This window comes from Abramis brama (assembly GCF_963993115.1).
Source record: "Abramis brama genome assembly, chromosome: 2".
In the NCBI taxonomy this organism is placed as follows: domain Eukaryota; kingdom Metazoa; phylum Chordata; class Actinopteri; order Cypriniformes; family Leuciscidae; genus Abramis; species Abramis brama.
The window spans coordinates 5,017,707-5,036,810 of record NC_139964.1 but is presented as its reverse complement, the minus strand read 5'-3'; the positions used below and the strand labels follow the sequence as shown (position 1 = coordinate 5,036,810).

Sequence of the window (19,104 nt, the reverse complement as noted above, 5' to 3'; positions counted from 1 at the left end):
CTAGGGTGTTCTGGGTGGTTGCTATGCTGTTGGTAGGCGGTTACTAGGGTATTCTGAGTGGTTGCTAGGCGGTTGCTAGGGTGTTTGGGTGGTTGCTATGGTGATGCTAGGCGGTTGCTAGGGTATTCTGGGTGGTTGCTATGGTGTTGCTAGGCCATTGATAGGGTATTCTGAGTGGTTGCTAGGCGGTTGCTAGGGTGTTCTGGGTGGTTGCTATGGAGTTGCTAGGCGGTTGCTAAGGTATTCTGGGCGGTTGCTAGGCAGTTGCTAGGGTGTTCTGGGCGGTTGCTATGGTGTTGCTAGGTGGTTGGTAGTTGTCACAGATGGTTACTATGGAGTATTTATAGAGTTCATAGCATGATCTTGGCATGATATAGCACTTAACTAATCGCTATTAGCATGTAGCTATTCACTGCTAGCATGTGTAGCATGTTGGAAGTGCTGTTTGCTAGCATGAGTCAAAAGAGCCAAACCTCATCTCTATACGATGTTCTGATACAGAGATATAGGTCTTGCAAAACGGTTGCTAGGGTACTCAAGTTTGGTTGCTATGGAGTTGCTTGGGAGCTGGGAGCTTTAAACTTAAGAAGTTTAAAGTGGTTTGAAGTTTAAAGTAGTTTACGAGTTTTTGAGTTTTGAGTTTATAAGTTTAAATGAGTTTAGAGTGTGTGTGTGTGTGTGTGTGTGTGTGTGACACACACACACACACACACACACACTCAGAGTTTATGAGTTTAGAGTTTATAAGTGTATAAATTGATGAGTTTATAAGTATAAGAGTTTTTGAGTTTAGAGTTTATAAGTTTTAAATGAGTTTAGAGTTTATAAGTTTTAATGAGTTTAGAGTTTATAAGTTTAAATGAGTTTAAGAGTTCAGAGTTTATTAATTTATGAGTTTAAGAGTTCATAAGTCTATGAATTCATGAGTTTATAAGTTAATTAGTTTATAAGTGTATGAGTTTAGAGTGCATTAGTTTAAATGAGTCTCAATGGCTCATATAGTATATAGAACGGCAGTTTGGTTTAGTCTTCAAGGTGTTTAGATTTAAATTTTGTCAGTTTGAATTTTTTAGAACTCCCCAATGTAAGTCAATGGGAGTTTTTGAATGAGTTTTTTCGAGTTTTGATCGTCATTTTTAGGAAAACCGTAAGTCCGATCAGTCTGAAAAGATATAGCACACCGAGTCAGATCAGTTTGAGCGTCTGAGCCGAATTTGGAGTATGTGGAGTTAAAGCTCTAGGAGGAGTTTGAGTTGTAAATTTTTACGGTCAGAAGAATAATAATAATAATAATAATAATAATAAGTTTAAATAGGATTTCAATATGTTGGCTCTCTCAAGCCAACTTAATAATAAGTTTAAGTACAATATCAGTATGTTGGCTCTCTCAAGCCAACTTAATAAGTTTAAGTACAATATCAGAAAGTTGGCTCTCTCAAGCCAACTTAATAAATGCTTACAACATTCAGTGTGGTATATTCTTCTATATACACCATTTTCTCAATAAATGATTTTACATCACCAATTGCAGTGTCTCTTCTTTATAAACCATTTTCTTAATAAATGTTTTTACAAACAACAGTTGTGGTGTCTTTTCTTAATAAACCAATAAAACAATTTTATCAAAACATGTCTCAGTGTCTTTTCTATAAACCAATAAAACAACTTATAAAAACATGTCTCAGTGTCTTTTTTATAAACCAATAAAACAATTTATAAAAACATGTCTCAGTGTCTTTTCTATAAACCAGATTCAAGAGTTTCTTATAAAAACTCTTTACAGTGTTTCCATATAATCAGGTTTCTTATAAAAACCTTATAAATTTCATTATACAGTGTTTTTCTTATACAACACTTTTCTTACACAAAGTCACATTTACTTAATACCCTATTATAAGCCTATATGAGGCATTACTCATAACAGAATAAATTGCATATTTCACACAACAATATATATATACACACATATGTATATATTTAGCAAGAGTTCATTCTAATAGGCTACTCAAGTGGAAGAATGTGACTAATAAACTTAGGCCTACTAGCACTATGCATTATATTTTTGAAAAAGAAGTAGATTATCTTAATATCAAAACCTTACATTTTATCTGGACTCAATGATAAATACATGTCAACGAACCAGTAAATCAGGTAACTTTGTTTAAAACCATGACAGATAAATCAGATTTCTGTTAATCTGAAGACAAGGCTTTATCTCTCTCCAGGAAACCGCCCCATAATGTCTTTTCTTCAGTAAATCTGGATAAGACTCATTGAGCTCATCCTGAAACTGTACATTGAGCTCTTTCTGCCAGTAGGAGGCAGTGTCACATTGAGCTTGAGGATTGAGAGAGTAGAGATGGATTGAACTAAACTCTGTAAATGAAGTTGTGTTGGACAGAATAGAACAATGATTGTATCTTAAAATTGAGAGATTGATTGAGCTAGACTTGTTAAAAAGCCATTCATAAAAGCCATAATCAAATCATTGGGATTTTAAATATTATTTAATCAAGAAAGAGCCATGGGTTATGCACATGCAATGCCATGTGTTTTCCCAGAACATTTGTGCCACCATGTCAGGTAAAATAATTATCGCAAAGAAATTAATCCTCTGAATGAAAAAAAAAAAATCTACTGACTAGCGTTTCTTCCTGAAACCTGTAGGAGTCGCTGTGACGCTCTTCAGTCCGCCGGTAAAACCACTGAAGAAGAGGAAGCCTGGCGCGCTCAGACTGAGGTGTGTTGTTTTTAACTGTGTGTGTGATTGTTGATTTTCTGTCTGTAGTGTTTTAATGGGCTTTAAATTAACTACTTTTTCGCATTTATCATTAAAAAAAAAAAAAAAATTAACCGTGATTTTACCACAGTAACCATAGTAAAGGGTATTTATAATAAGTATATAATAAGTGTATTTGTAGTTATAAACACATTTACCGTTGCTTATACTACAACAGCTGTGTTTTAACTGTGATATTTGTAATAAAACCATAGTTAACATTTAATTTTCAATGCTGGACACTTAAATGACGTCTACAAGACGAGTACAAGTATCACATTATCATGTTCACTTTCTGAAATCTGCGTTTAACCGTTAAATCCAGCAGTTTTAAATAATGATAATGTATTAAATTATATTCTTACGATAATTAATTTAAACATATACACTCCTAAACATATGTTTATTTATATCTGAAATTAATGTCTACCAGTATATTAATATTATCAGAAAATGCAATCATTTTCTTATTCTGTTCGTCATTTTGAGTATAAATCACGTGTCAGTTCATTATAATTCAATTCACATTTACTTGTATAGCGCTTTTCACAATCACAATACACATCGTTTCAAAGCAGCTCTACAGAAAATGCACATTAAAACTCCACATTGACACTTAGATTGATATAAATGTGGATAAATGCCTCTTGTAATAATGATGTTGTGTTTGTCTTCAGATGTTGACCATGACGGCGCAGATGGATGTGATCTGCTGTAAATCAGTAGGAACTGATCTGTCCATGCTGGATATTGAGGATTTCATCACTGAAATCTGTCAGCTGAAGAAAGAGGTGGCGTCACTGGAGGCAAAGCTGAGAGAAAGAGGAGACAACCCCAACAGAGAGGTTTGAACAGCTCATCATTTCATCCTTCAGCTCAATCAAACCTAAGCTTTGTTAGCTTCTCACTTCTTATGCACATCTCAAGTTAAGCCAGAAGTAAAATATGCAAACAAATCACCAATATACCCACTAGAGATAACTGCTGAGTAATGAGGCTAATATCAACTGGTTGTTGTTTATTTGTGTTGATCTATGATGTGTTTGTCAGGATCTGGAGAAGGTTTCAGTGTGTGTGACTGATGGGACAGAAGCTCAGGATTCAGTCTGGAGATCCAGAGACACACAGGACTCAGAGCTCAGCCTCACTTTACTGTGTTATACTGACGCTCAGGATCATGGATCCGCTGATCAAACCTCTGACTGTAACGCTGGAGAACAGCAGATGAAGATGTGCTCCGTCAAACTGGAGGACTGCAGGAACCTGATAGAGAGACGAGGAGAAGAAACCACAGCAGAGGAACAACAACAGAGCCAGGAGGAGGAGGAGGAGGATGATGAAGATGATGTTCAGAATGAGGATGCTGAAGGAAATTATGTTGAGGATGAAGAAAATGAGGATGAGGATAATCGAAATGATGACCGTGATGATTTTATTCCTTCAGGTATGTATCTTCCATTTATGATCTTTTACTAGGAGCACTGTAGCCGATATATATACCACAATATATATATAGTGTCTGTGTATATTAAAGGAGAACTCCGGTCAATTTTAACATTGAGCTCATTTTTTTGTACATTTGGAGTGCTGTCAATACAGAGAACAACGACAAAAATCGGTGTTGCCTACACCGTGTTATCCTCTTTTTAAAATCTGCACCCTGTTGACTTCAATGGGGCAAGTTTTAAACCTGCTTTTAGCCTCTTAACACATGAAATGAAATGTTCATGCCATTTCATCTCTAGTAATGATCAACTAAAAAATTATCTCTGATTCTGTTTTTCTCTGACATTTAAGGGTGACATATTTAGGCCTACAAAAACTCTTATGTCTAAAACAGTTTTGATAGTTGTTATTTGTCAATATGAGAGTTATGAGACATTATTTAAGAGATTTTAACCCTCTGGGGTCTAAGGGATTTTTGGGGCCCTTGAGATGTTCTGACATGCCCTGACATTTGTGCTTTTTTCAGTTGCTTATAAACATATTAATGGCAAAGGTGTAAACACTCTATTTAGCACAAACAGGGCTACCATAATATGTGAGCAACATGCATGTACATGTTTGTATTTTTGAGAGAATAATGGTTATGCATGGTTATTGAAAAAACTAAAAACTAAATTTTCTGAAATAAGGCCACAAAACACATACTAAATATGTGTCAATAAGACTTTTGACTAATGGATGTTGTTGCCTAGAGTTTTTTCTTCAGGCAATATGCGCAAAGGGCGTCAACGATTCAACACCATCATGCATATTTAGTGGTTCACACCTGAGGAGACAATGGGGCCCGCATAATTAATGAGCCATTCATTCAGGTGTGTCACCTATAGCCACAAGAAATAATGCAAGATCATTGGTTTACAGTTGGAAGCATCTCAATTTTATTTTATATTTTCCACAAATTGTGCTTGCAAATTGTATAATATCCAAGGAAAACATGTCTAGTAATTGTTTAAAGAAAAGGCTTATATTTACCTTTTAAAATTTGTTTACATCTACCTTGTAAATATATATTTTTTTATTAAAAAGGTTACAATTACAACAACAATTCAAGTGTAATCTTTCTTTGTAAAAACTAAAGTATACATTTTATCATACATATTTCAAAGTTAAGGATTCATTACTTTGAATATAGCCTACATTGACAAAACATACTATATTTAACATATTAGCAAAAATTGGCAAACAAAAGCTTATTTGAGGTGGCAGATATTTTACAGTAAAAATGTATAATCTATCCAAAACTAGTCAACAAAATGTTGTCTTTCATATGTCTCTAACATGGGTCTTTCGTTTTTATTATAAGAAATATAAATGTTAATTTGCAGTTTAATACGTTGCTTATACAAATACATTTTATTTTAACATATTTCAGTCGATTTTTACTCATCTCAGTATAGCAATACAGTTTGTTAAAAGCAGATCATTCATTCACACACAGAAACGCTAGTGTGTGAGCTGTGGTAAACAGCGCATCTCTGCCGTTAATTCATTCACACACAGAAACGCGATTCACTTGAGAATGAAAAAAACTTACTACAGTATTCCATCCGTTGCTCCTCGAGATACCAGCACTTCTGAGGTACATTTTCCATTATTATTATTATTCCTCACAGCGCTGCGAGACGGTGTAAACAAGTACAATGATCTGTATAAGCTTGATGTGTTTTCTCGAGCTGATATGGGGGCGTTCACAGGTTTGCATGGATCGCCTCAGTCATTTGCGTTTGAATAACGCGCGCTCTCCGTGGGCGGGGTCACATTAAAAATAATTAGCTGAGATGAGAACGACTGACATCTCGCTCTTTTCATAAAGAGTTTGACTGCAGTATATGTGAAAGATATGAATAAAAGTGATGTTAATTCAGCCAGCGCACATACCTGTATTTACATCCTTTTTTCGGTCGAAGTCCAAAGTAATCGATTGTCGAGTTCACGCGCGTGGTCATAGGTGACTAAGCAACAGTGGAGAACTTGTCAATCGATTACTGTGGACTTCAACCGAAAACAGGATGTAAATACAGGTATGAGCGCTGGCTGAATTAACTTTAATATCTTTCACGTCTACTGCAGTCAGATTCACCCGTGTTCACTCTGAAGGAATCACTCACATTGGCTGTGCACTTGTAATGACACATCAAGGATGTTAACCCTCTAGGCACGACGGTCGAGTTTATTCGACAAGATGCGGCACTGAATAAAACGGCCGATTTTGTCAAATAGGGTGTCAAATTTCGTTCGACCTCCCCTCCACTAGATTGCAGACAAGTCATACTTCATCCCAGACTAAAAAAAAGGCATGCTTCTATACAAAATCTTCGAGCTAGAGCGCATTGAATCAGTGCGAACAAAAGCGGAGCTAGTGTGCGAGTGAGCCATTTTATCAGAGCAATGTTGTCAACGTGCAGCGAGTATTTGCATTAGATTATTATTATTATTTATGTTATATAAATATAAATATAATATTATTTAATGGCATCGATAAAGCTGATGAAGTGGTTGGGTCTTCTATTCGCGGACTCTGATGATGACGGTGATTCTGAAACAGAAAGTAGCCCTACACCAAGCACAAACGGTGAAACCTTTGCTCAATGTCAGTGTTGGGAACAATGTTTCCCGGGGTCGGAGTGTTCATCACGAAGTTAGCAGGTGTGTTAGTGTTGTGGGGAACGAGGCGGGAGATTTTTACCGATTTTTACCGCACTAGCCAGCTTTGTCTTCTGACCGTGTGCCTCTCCGCAATCGCAGCAACAGTATTGTGGTGGAGGCTTTGTCTAATGCCACTGGGTATGTTAGACGAGGTCGAAGTATTCATAGGACAGTTAGGGGGTAACGTGGAGGGCAGGGTGGGGAGTCGCAATGACAATGACAGTAGTCCGAGTTGTGCACACTCGGCGCGCGCGCGAGGCAGATCTGGCCGCGCCCGCGCCCGCGCTGCTCGTGTGTGACACCTGACACGGGGCAGAGGGGCTATTATGCATAGTCTATCGCAAGCTGATGGGAATGCCGGCTTTGTGTGTCATATGAATAATATATATGTGCCCCATACATGGAATGAGAGTGCCTACTGTCTGTAGTAAATGGAAAATCTCTACAGCAAAAGGCCAACCGCTACATGCATTCGGTTTGTTTCTATCATTTATTAGTAATGATTTACACAGTTTGTTTACTACTTACTATTTACCTGAGCATTCAGTATTGTGCAATATAGCATACAGAAGGTGAGGGGCATTTTGGGGGGAAAGAAGTGCTGCATTTTATCATTTAAACATGATAACTTTTCATGAAAATTCTATAATCCATGATGGCCGCCACCATATGACGTCATAATATGCAAATTAGATGGGCAAATGTAATCCCTACATAAACGTTGGGTCATCCTTAATATTTCTCTAATTTACAGAAAGTCTCTATCTTTTATCACTTTTAAGATATAGCCTTTTGAAATTAAGATGTCAAAATCGAACGGTTTAGAAAAAAACTCTGGCGCCTAAAGGGATGGGATCAGAATGGGATTTTTCCTGTTAACATGATTTCCTGTTTTTCTGACTGACTTTTATGATCTTATACTTACCTCAAGTTGCCTTTTGGGACATGCATGCATACATACGTACATATCATACTTGCCTGTTGAGGGAAGTTTATTTCAGCATCATATAAAATAAACAATAATGATAACAACAATATTAAAGCAAACACAGCTCTGGTATCGGAATAGTATCGGTATCGGTCGATATCCAAATTCAGGTATCGGGATCAGATCGGAAGTGAAAATATGTGGATCGGTGCATCCCTACCGGGAAACATTGTTCCCACCACTGACATTGGGCAAAGGACCATCTATATTGGGCAAAGGATTCACCGTTTGTGCTTGGTGTAGGGCTATACTTTCACTTTCAGAATCACTGTCATCTTCTGAAGGCAGATATTCCCCTTCAGAATCAGGGTCCGCAAATAGAAGATCTAACACTTCATTGCGTAAGCTTTATTGATGCCATTAGATAATAATAATCATAATAATAATAATCTAATGCAAATACTCGCTGACGTTGACAATATTGCTCTGATAAAATGGCTCACTCGCACACTAGCTCCGCTTTTGTTCGCACTGATTCAATACGCTCCAGCTCGAAGATTTTGTATAGAAGCATGACTTTTTTTGAGTTGGGGATGAAGTATGACATGTCTGCCATTTAGTGGACGGGAGGTCGAACGAAATTTGACACCCTTTTTGACAAAATCGGCCATTTTATCTTGTCGATTAAACTCGACCGTGGCGCCTAAAGGGTTAAAAATACTACTACTACTAATAATAATAAACTGTGCATAGAAGGTTGTTTATTTTTCACTTGATTTTTTTTGCAATATTTACGTTTAAACAGCATATAGCCTTCAATGCTCATGTATAATTTACTTATGCTTACCGTCATAAATAATAAAGTCATTGAATTGAATTTAAAAAAAAATTCTTTAAATAGTTAAATCAAATAGAAAAATAGTTCCAACGGATTTTGCTGTGGTACAGAGAACCGTAAAATTTAAATGGTATTGGTACCGACTACTGGAATTTTGGTATTGTGACATCTCTAGTAAATATGCACAGTAAGTTAACCCTCTGGGGTCTGGGCTGTTTTTGGGGCCCTTGGGATGTTCTGACATGCCCTGACATTTGTGCTTTTTTCAGTTGCTTATAAACATATTAATGGCAAAGGTGTAAATTCACTCTATAAAGCACAAACAGGGCTACAATAATATGTGAGCCACGTGTATGTACATGTTTTCATTTTTGAGAGAATAATGTTTATGCATGGATATTGAAAAAACTAAAAACTAAAATTTCTGAAATAAGGCCACAAAACACATAGTAAATATGTGTCAATAAGACTTTTGACTAATGGATGTCCTCGCCTAGAATTTTTTCTTCAAAATTATGTGAAAATAGTCTTGCTTTATCGTTCACATAAAACCATACATTGATTTAAATTGATGTAAAACAGGTTTTGCTTGGAAAGCCAATATGCGAGGGGGGCGTGAACGAGGAGTGGTTTACACCTGAGAAATACAATGTCCCACCCACTCTGCATAATGATGAGCCATTCACTCAGGTGTGAAACTGACTGAGCCACAATGCAAGGACAAAAGATATATTTAGAAGAAGACTTATATTGACCATTTAAGATTTTGCTTACATCTATCTTGTAAATATGTTTTGCTATTTTATTAAAAAGGTTACAATTACAACAATAATTACAATTTCAACAATATTTCAAGTGTACTCTTTCTTTGTAAAAAAAAATGATTATAGGCCTACATTTTATCATATGTATTCATTAGTTTGAATTTAGTCAACATTGGAACAGCTAACATCTTAGTTGATGACTTATTTTTGACAAAAATAGTAATTTATATATAGAAATTGCTAAACAAAAGCTTATTTGACGTGGCAGTATATTCTACAGTAAAAACTGTACCCAAATCTAGTCAACAAGATGTTGTCTTTCATATTTCGCCTGACTGTAACGTTGGTTTCATGAAATATTAGGGCATATTGTTAATTTGCAGTTTAATACGTTGCTTATACAAATTACATTTTATTTCAACATATTTCAGTCGATTTTTACTCATCTCAGTATAGCAATACAGTTTGCTAAAACATCATCATTCATTCACACACGCGATTTAAATTTAACTTCTGGCAAATATGAAGTTGACGATAGGCTTTTGACTCGCGATCTTCGCAGTAGGCTAGTGAACGAAATCCAGGAAATTTGTTAATGAAAAAATTATTAAAATTAAGATACAATTGATACAAAACGAAATTCGTTTTAAAGAAAGGATTTGTACTTTCTGTTTTGAGGTCTCTGTGAAAGTTTGAAAGTCTTGTAGTGCTTTTTTTAGAGCGCTTGCGTCCATAATGGAGAACTGTCACGTAATATTGTTTTTTGCCAGCTGTGGTAAACAGCGCGCATCTATGCCGTTCATTCATTCATAAACAGAAACCCGAGAAGGAAAAACTTACTAGTATTCCTCAGCTTGTATTCCTCGTATTCCTCATTATTCCTCACAGCGCTGCGAGACGGTGTAAACAAGTAATGTTCTGAATAAACTTGTGTTTTGGTTTTCTCAGCTGATATGGGGGCGTTCACAGGTTTGCTTGGATTACCTCAGCCATTTGCGTTTGAATAGCGTGCGCTCTCCGTGGGCGGAGTCACATTACATTTGAATTAGCTCTAATGAGGTCGACTGGAATCGCTCTCTTTTAATACAGATTTCACAAGATGAGAATATTTGTTTTTTATATAAATTACTTCATTTAAAATAAAAGAATTCAAGCTTCATGCCTGTGTGTCTGTATGCCTGTTTGACTGAGTATTCGCTGAGTTATTGCTCATTTTCGGACGCGTTTCAGAATGGACTACACTGGCAGAGAGAAGGCAGAACTCGCTTCGTGTTTATTTTTCTTTATTTGCCAAAAAGCACAACACTTTGTTTTTATTGTGAGTATACACAAAAATAATACACATTTAACAGAATCGATTGATGTATGAAACTTGTTTTGTAAAATCAAAGTCAAAAGAGAATTTGGGGTCTCAATTCAACTCATAAGGAAAAAAGCGAGCAGATCACGCCGGCGTGATTGCCGACCTCTGAGGGTTAACCTTACAAAACAGTAAAGCTTTTCACAGGCATTATTTATGGTTAGTTCATGTTAACTAATTGTGCTGTTAACGTGAATAGATGCATTAGTATATGTGTGAGTTAACATTAACAAAGATTTTAATACCTTTTTTTCTTTTTAGATGTGAATGGAGGTTCATCTTCTGATGAGGAAACAACCTCGACATCAAAAGATCAGCTGAAGGCTAAGAGTTTCTCCTGCGTCACCTGTGGGAAAACATTCAGAAAACAGGGAAATTTAGCGAGACACAAGAGAACACACACAGAACAGAAAAGCTTCTCCTGCAAGAGATGCAACATCAGCTTTCCTACCTTAGAAGAGAAGAGACGTCATTCAAAAGAGCACAGCGTAAAGAAGGAGTTTCACTGCGAACAGTGCGGGAAGGATTTTTTCACCACTCCATCTAATATGACAGTTCATATGAAGACACACACTGGCGAAAAGACTTTCCACTGCAGTGAGTGTGACAAGTATTTCAGCACCAAAGGGAATCTTGATGCTCACAAGCGAATCCATACGGGTGAAAGGCCGTACAAGTGTCCTCACTGCGAGAAGAGTTACAACCATGGATCCCATCTGACGATCCATTTGCGCGTTCACACCAACGAGAAGCCGTTCCAGTGCAGCGAATGTGGGAAAACCTTCACAAACTCAAGTTCTCTAAATTCACACCGTAAAATACACTCGGAGGAGAAACCATATCAGTGTTCACACTGCGATAAAAGATTCCGTCACAAATCTCAATTGATTTGCCATGAGAGGACTCACACCGGAGAGAAACCGTACCTGTGCTCCTACTGCGGGAGGAGCTTCTTTAGTCCGGTTAATTTTGGACTTCATCAGAGAGTTCACACTGGAGAAAGACCGTATCACTGTAGCGTTTGTGGGAAGAGTTTCGCTAAACAGTGTACCTTAAAAAATCACCAGCGGATTCATACGGGAGAAAGATCGTTCAAGTGTTCTCAGTGTGACAAGACGTTTGCTCGGTTAGACGTCCTGAAGACTCATGAGCGAGTTCATACAGGAGAGAAGCCTTACCGCTGCTCCATCTGTGACGAGAGATTCGCTTATTTAGGTAGTTTTCAGACCCACCAGAAGAAACACGCTAAAGAACAAACTGCTCCTAAATCATCATAGTGTCTTTTCATCAGTAAATCTGGATAAAAGACTCCTTGAGCTCATCCTGAAACTGTCCATTGAGCTCTTTCTGCCAGTAGGAGGCAGTGTCACATTGAGCTTGTGGATTGAGAGAGTAGAGATGGATTGAACTAAACTCTGTATATGAAGTTGTGTTGGACAGAATAGAACAATGATTGTAACTTGAACTATTACTATTAGCTAATATGTTTGACAAACACACTGTCACAGCAGCCACAAAAAAATCAAATTAATGTTAATTCTCAAACTCCTGTAGACGTCTGACAGAAATAAAGTCAGTCTGGTTAGAATTTTGATTAACTGAAGAGAAAAGAAGACATTAAATCTCTAAAGATCTCAGCAGAGGAGGATTAAACAACTAGATGTTGATTTTGTATTGAAAATGTTTGGTCATCATTATTGTGATTTAGTGTTTTTTGTTGGTCAGTTTGACTCTTGGCTTTTTATGTGAGTTGGTAGTTTTTAACATACCATATATCGGAACCACTTTATATGGTTTCCTATCAGTCGCTCACGTTCGACATAACGTTAATGTAATTGAAATCGCCTTGAGATACCAATCTACTTTGAGAGTATTAAAATGAGCCAACGCACATTGGTATGTGATAATTGCATCAGCTGTTCTGCTTGCAGAGCAAGCATATAACGAGCAGCAGCTGCGTCGCATATTTGTCTCTCGCTTTGGAGCCGAGCGGTTCTACTGTTCCTGCTCTACAATCTTCTGACAGTGTTACACTTCAAACGAGTCTGCTTCCTCAGGAGAACGCCTCTTCAATCTGGTGTTGGTATTACAGCGCAGACAGCGCTGGCCGTGATCTCACTCCCCCTCACTCCTCTATCGCATCACAAACATGTTGAGACTCTGTTTGTGGGTGGTTATATTCTCTTATGAGAACATGACCACATCAGCACGTTGTTCGTCTTGCCTTTATCTTGCTGAATCACATTCAGACTTGGCAGCCATGCTTTCCCGGGTCAGTCATAATGCATGAGGGTAGTTCTGAGTCGGGGTTGAGCTGCGCCTAGAGACTAGACCCCCTGACTAAACCTTGCAAAGGGTGTGAGACACTGCCATAGTTCGCTTTCTCGATGCTCCCATCTCATGAGGTGGCCTTTCGTCGATACTGTTGGAGACTGTGCCCAGCGGATCTCCACAGTTCAAAAGCAGGCTGAGGTTACCAAAAGCTTGCCACAATGTGCTCCCTGAGTCACTGGTGGGCTGCCCCTCAGTCTGTTTGTCGCCAAGGGTGTCAGTTCCCTACTGTGACATCAAGCTTTTGCAGGAAGCCCCAGAGTCAGCTGCTCCTCCCGGGAGGAGAGCCGGGCAGAAAACTTTTGTTGAATCATTCTGTACCAAATTCTCAGCAAAAGCAGCTTCTCTATTTCTGGGTCCCAAGGAAGCGAGGTTGGCGGTGTGCGACGCTATGCCTTGCCACCCTCTTGCTTCACCAGCATTAGTCTGATGTGCTTGCGTCTATGCCATCTCACTCATCCCCTGCTGATCGGTGGAGTCAGGTTAGTGTTGCACTGCACACTCAGACCCCACTTCGGGTTGCTATGCCGTCTTAGTCTGGTCCCTGCATTCCACAGCGCTGCCCCACCCCGGGTACATCTGTCAAGACACCATACGGTGTCTGGGAGCCTGGCTGGCGCTTCCCAGCCAGTCTCGCTGGCTCATCCGCACCATCAGACTCGGCTATGCAATTCAGTTCTCCCGGGGTCCCCTGGCCTTCACCAGGCAGAGATCGCAGTCCTACTGGCGAAGGACGCAATCGTGCCGATCCCTCCAGCAGATATGAAGACTGGCTTCTACAGCCCGTGCTTCATTGTACCCAAAAAAGCAGTGGGTTACGACCTATCTTGGACCTGCGTGTCTTGAACCGATCCCTTCACAGGCTGCCTTTCAAGATGCTTTTTCAGAAACGCATTTTCAAGTGCTTCCGCCCCCAAGATTGGTCTGCAGTGATCGACCTGAAGGACGTGTACTTTCTTGTCTCGATTCCCCCTCGACACAGACTGTTTCTTCACTTTGCATTTGAGGGGCGGGCATATCAGTACAAAGTCTTACCCTTCGGGCTGGCCCTGTCGCCCAGTGTCTTCACAAAAGTCATGGAGGCGGCCATTGCTCCCATGTGCGAGCGTGTTGTTCGCAATCGCAACTACCTCGACGACTGGCTCATTCTGGCTCGGTCGAGAGAGCAGTTGTGCGAACACAGGGCACCTCAGCCACCTAGGGCTTCGGGTAAGCTGGGAAAAGAGCAAACTCACCCCTGGGCAGAGGATCTCTTTTCTCAGTATGGAGCTGGACTTGATCAACATGACAGCGCGCCTCACAGAGTCCCATGTCCAGTCAGTGTTGAACTGCGTGAGCTCACTTCAGGTCTGTGGATGGGGCCTCAACTGCATTGGCACATCAACTGCCTCGAGTTGTTAGCAGTACATCTTGTGCTGGGCCACTTCAAAACGCGCTACTGGTCTATGCTCCCGCCGTATGTCACAACTCGCCCACCATCTCCTTTGGAGTCAGAAGCATCTGAGGTCGCTTCGTGCAGTTCATATTCCAGGCCTGCTCAACCATGCAGCCGATGAGCTCTCATGGCAGCAGGTGCTTCCGGGAGAATGGAGACTCAATCCCCAGGTGGTTCAGCTGATATGGAGGCGTTTCAGGACCGAACAGGTAGATTCCCACATTTCCCCCAAGTGAGCCTTCTTGCACAGACCCTGTGCATAGAAGCACAGAGGCCCCCTCTACGCATAGGCGCATAGAGGCCCCCTATACGAGGCGCCTCTATGCGTTGAAGGGGAATCTGTCCGTTGAGTTATGATCTTCTCATGAGGAGAACCTCCGAACTTGCTTGATCAGAACCGTGCTTTCCTTCCTGCAAGATAGGTTTGAGCGAAGGCTGTCTCCCTCCACCCTTAAAGTGTATGTTGCCGCTATCGCCGCACATCACGATGCAGTTGAAGGTAAGTCACTGGGAAAGCACAACCTGATTGTCAGGTTCCTGAGGGGGGCGAGGAGACTAAATCTATATACCCGCTCTCTATACTCTCTTGGGATTTGTCCTTCACATTTGATGTGAAGGGGGAGGAGAATTTATACGTGTGTCACGTTTAGTCAATAAAGCTCTTTCGCAAAGGATACACCTGTGTATCCTCGCTCATGACTCCTCAGAAAGCTCCTCACTCCTCGATCCTTGCCTCCTCGCGGTGCAATTAGAGAATTGAGATATCCTTCAAGATGGCTGAGCTCGATCGGTTTTCGGGTCCACTCTACCGTCACTGTCTGCTGTAGCCTAACCGTCCAGTCCATATGTGTATTCTCCACGTTACCTCCCTTCGGGCAGGATGTGGCTTCCGCAGCGTCCCTCTCCCCTGGAAAGGCACGCTTTCCCAGTGTTATCCAAAGAATTCCACTGTGTGGGATATAATGGAACAGCAGTTTGAACTCCCTCTACGCAGGCCTTCCGCCCCAGCCAGTTGGGGTTCTCAGAGTCTTGTGTAGGGCGTTTTCCATAGGGATCCCAATTACGGCGAGCGACTGATAGGGAACGTCTCGGTTACTGATGTAACCCTCGTTTCCTAAAGGAGGGAACAGGAGACGTAACGTCCCGTCGTCACCATTGCTGACCATCGCTGTATGGCCGAACACGTCTCTGCTCCTCAGCTTAAAACAAATATGTGACGCACCTGCTGCAAGCAGAGCAGCTGATGCAATTATCGCATGCCAATGTGCATTGGCTCGTTTTAATACTCTCGAAGTAGATTGGTCTCTCAAGGCGATCCCAATTACGTCATCAGGTCAACGTTACGTCTCCCATTCCCTCCTTCAGGGAACGAGGGTTACATGAGTAACCGAGACGTTTTATGTGGTGAATAATAGTGCATACATAAAAGTGCATTATTTTAATTTAAATATCTTCTTGTAATCAGGTAAAATATGTCTGTAGGTATTAGGGGTGAAACGGTACATGTATTCGTATTGAACCGAATCGGTACGGTTCGGTGCATGAATTTACACGGAGAATACACGGTATAAAAATAAATAAAACTCGCGTGCAAATTAATGTAACGCGGAAATACTGTTAGATACGCAGGTTCTTTAGGGACACCTAATCTGAAGCCCTGCCTTAAGATAGGTTTGTTTATACTTTTGCCTGCCTCCGCAGCGCGAGCCTCCTCAAATGGACGAGGCATTTATATTTCGCGCTCGCTGGTGTACTATTCTTTGAAACGACAGGGTGCGACTCGGTGTAATTGTCCTCTAAACCATCAGGAATCAGCGGTGAGAAGTAAGGTACACTCATGAATGTTTATTTTAGTAAAACAACACTTTAGTACACCAAAACCACACTACAAAAGAATCGTGTAAAGCAGTAAACCGGATTATTCCTTGTGACATTAGAAAAAAAAAATGGATATGAGAACGTAACCTACAACTAAATTAACGTTATCTTACATAATTTCTAAACATTTTTATTTAGTTTAGTGAACCTTTTTATAAAACATGGCCATTTATTTTTATTTAAAGGGCTTATGTCTGCTATTGTAGGCTCATTTTGTTAATGTAAGCAACTAATTTAGACGCAAGAACTGGGTGCCGGTGCTGAGAGACTGTATGACACTAGGTGGTACAGCCTGAGACATGCACAATAAAAAAAATGGCCTTCTGCATTTTTGTTTTGCTTTTCCCTCCATTGTACCGAACTCGTACCGAACCGTGATGTCTGAACCGAGGTATGAACCGAACCGTGACTTCTGTGTACCGTTCCACCCCTAGTAGGTATAGATATTTGACTTGAACACTAGGTGGGGATATTTGACAGCTTTTAGGTTGCAATATAATTACACTATGAAAAATATAACAAATATACTACAAATACGTGACTACATTCTGAAAATAGGATCCAAACACACACACACACACACAATGACTGTACGTTTTGAAGTAATTTGATAAAAAACAAAATTCCCTTATAATTACCAGCAAACTGCTACAGTTGATGAGCATATTCTAGTTTAGAAACATAACCATTATCTGAGTTATGTTTAGCTTGTCCTTTCCTTCTTTCAAATCCTCTACAGAAGATTTATGTACCAAATGAAACACTTTAAATGTACTGACTAACATATTAAACAATTAAATTATTTAAGAAGCATCCAAGTAAAATAAAACTTTCCATTTAGAGTGACAACGAGATTTTATTTAATTATTAATAGCTACAATATCTCTGAAAGGTTAAAGCGAAACATTTGCACGCTGCAGTCATGTGATCATAAATTCAAATACGGGGAGTTAACCTGACAGTGTTGGCAGATGTACGATAATTATCGTATTTGTACGATAATTTTGACCTCTGTACGATGTACGATCAATAATGGAAAAAATCCTATAATGTACGATAATTTCAGAACTGTGTGACACTTCAAATGATGATCGTTGTATAAGGGCTTCTCATTGATCTTGCTGTGGATTCTACGTATACCGGTGGAAGAACGTGTAGAGAGAGGGAGCGAGAGACCTTGCGTGTGTGTGCTAGTGTGCCTCACAAAGCGCATGTAAGGACCCAACCAATAAACTAAGATTTACAATTTATGTAAATTGTAAATTTACATTTTACAATTTACATAAGAAGTTTAAACAAATTTGGAAAAAAGTTTTTTTTATAAAATTCCTACCTACCCTACCTTTAATCGAGTTTTCCTTTGGGTGAACAGGTTTGTTATTTAAAACAAACTGAAACAACGAAAAAAATAATGTTACAGTATGAATCACTGACTGTGAAAAACATTAACTATGGTAATTACTAGTAATGCCTTCTTTACTCGTTATATTTTTTGAAGTACGTGCATTGTTAGATATCATCATCAGAGCCTTCTCTAACGTTACTTTACTCAATAGCTACTATTCATCAAAGAGCCTGTTTAACTTACTATAAATAGAATAAATAAATAGATAGTAGAACTATAAATGTTCTACTGTCTATATAATAAAGTTCACAACCAAGCAATGAAAAAGAAGCTTGTGATTAAGACCGTAACACTGACTTACCAGTCGAGAAGAAAGCAGGCAACTTCAGCATCTCTTCTCTCCTGCATTAGCTATCCCGACATTAACCCTTGTTTTTGTAATCTCCGGTCACGTTTCCTTTTATGGTCTATTTTGGACTTTTTCGACGACGAGGACTCCTTATCCTGTGACTCAGCATATGTATGAATGAACGGTGTATAAATAACCGTGCAGTGCAGCCTTTTAAACTTGCCGGGGCAGTGACAAGCGCCTCTCTCTGCTCTGCTCCTCCGCTTCTGCTGGCTTCAGTCACGTGACGCTGGCTCTGAACGAAACGCGTTGTGGAAACGCGTTGGCCTAGTACTTTTTGTCCCTCTCTGCTATTATAGTTTTTCAAGATGGCGGAACTACATGGAAGCCTCTGTGGACCTACCCGTCCCATGTATATAAAGATAATAAATTCTTCGTTTACGAGGATTAGTCTGATCATTGGCAGAGGTATTTGTACACCATTGAGGGCATATTTATGAATAAAAATATTGATTTTAGATAATAAAATTAAAAAGCTACACATTGTCCCTTTAATCAAGAAGAAAATCTTATTCTGGACATTCTAACAAAATTTGATTACTTAACAACAAAATTAGAGTATTGACTTTATTTATAAACGAAGCTATTGGATTTCTAAAAATGTTTTTTTTTTAAACAAATTGTCACATGAATCGGAAAATTATGGGGGCCACATGAGAATGGAATAATTTGAGAAATGAGTTACTAATTTGATAAAACTGATATACAGCTATAACAAATTTTAGAAGCAAATTTAAAACTAATGAGAATATGAAAGATCAAACGGATCATTAAGAAAAATAAATACAATAAAAAGACAGAGTTAGAAAAAAACCCTGACTTCAGGTAAACTGTAAAAGAGGCGAGAAATCAGTTTATTCCTCAACCTGATAAAATTAATCAATT

At 39.2% G+C, this 19,104-nt stretch overlaps 1 protein-coding gene across 1 annotated transcript in view; it reads left to right on the top strand.

The window, feature by feature from the left end:
- The window catches only part of LOC311069762 (uncharacterized protein), a gene marked incomplete at its 5' end in the record, with an annotated part of 28,433 nt that extends 11,158 nt beyond the window's left edge, over positions 1–17,275 (top strand). Inside the window, 5 exons of the mRNA XM_084093187.1 lie at positions 2,562–2,583; positions 2,668–2,740; positions 3,457–3,624; positions 3,830–4,223; positions 11,083–17,275. Coding sequence (XP_083949313.1) covers positions 2,562–2,583; positions 2,668–2,740; positions 3,457–3,624; positions 3,830–4,223; positions 11,083–12,098 — 1,673 coding nt within the window. The 3' untranslated portion in view covers positions 12,099–17,275. The remainder of the gene's footprint in view (positions 1–2,561; positions 2,584–2,667; positions 2,741–3,456; positions 3,625–3,829; positions 4,224–11,082) is intronic.
- Between the last annotated feature and the right edge of the window lie 1,829 nt (positions 17,276–19,104).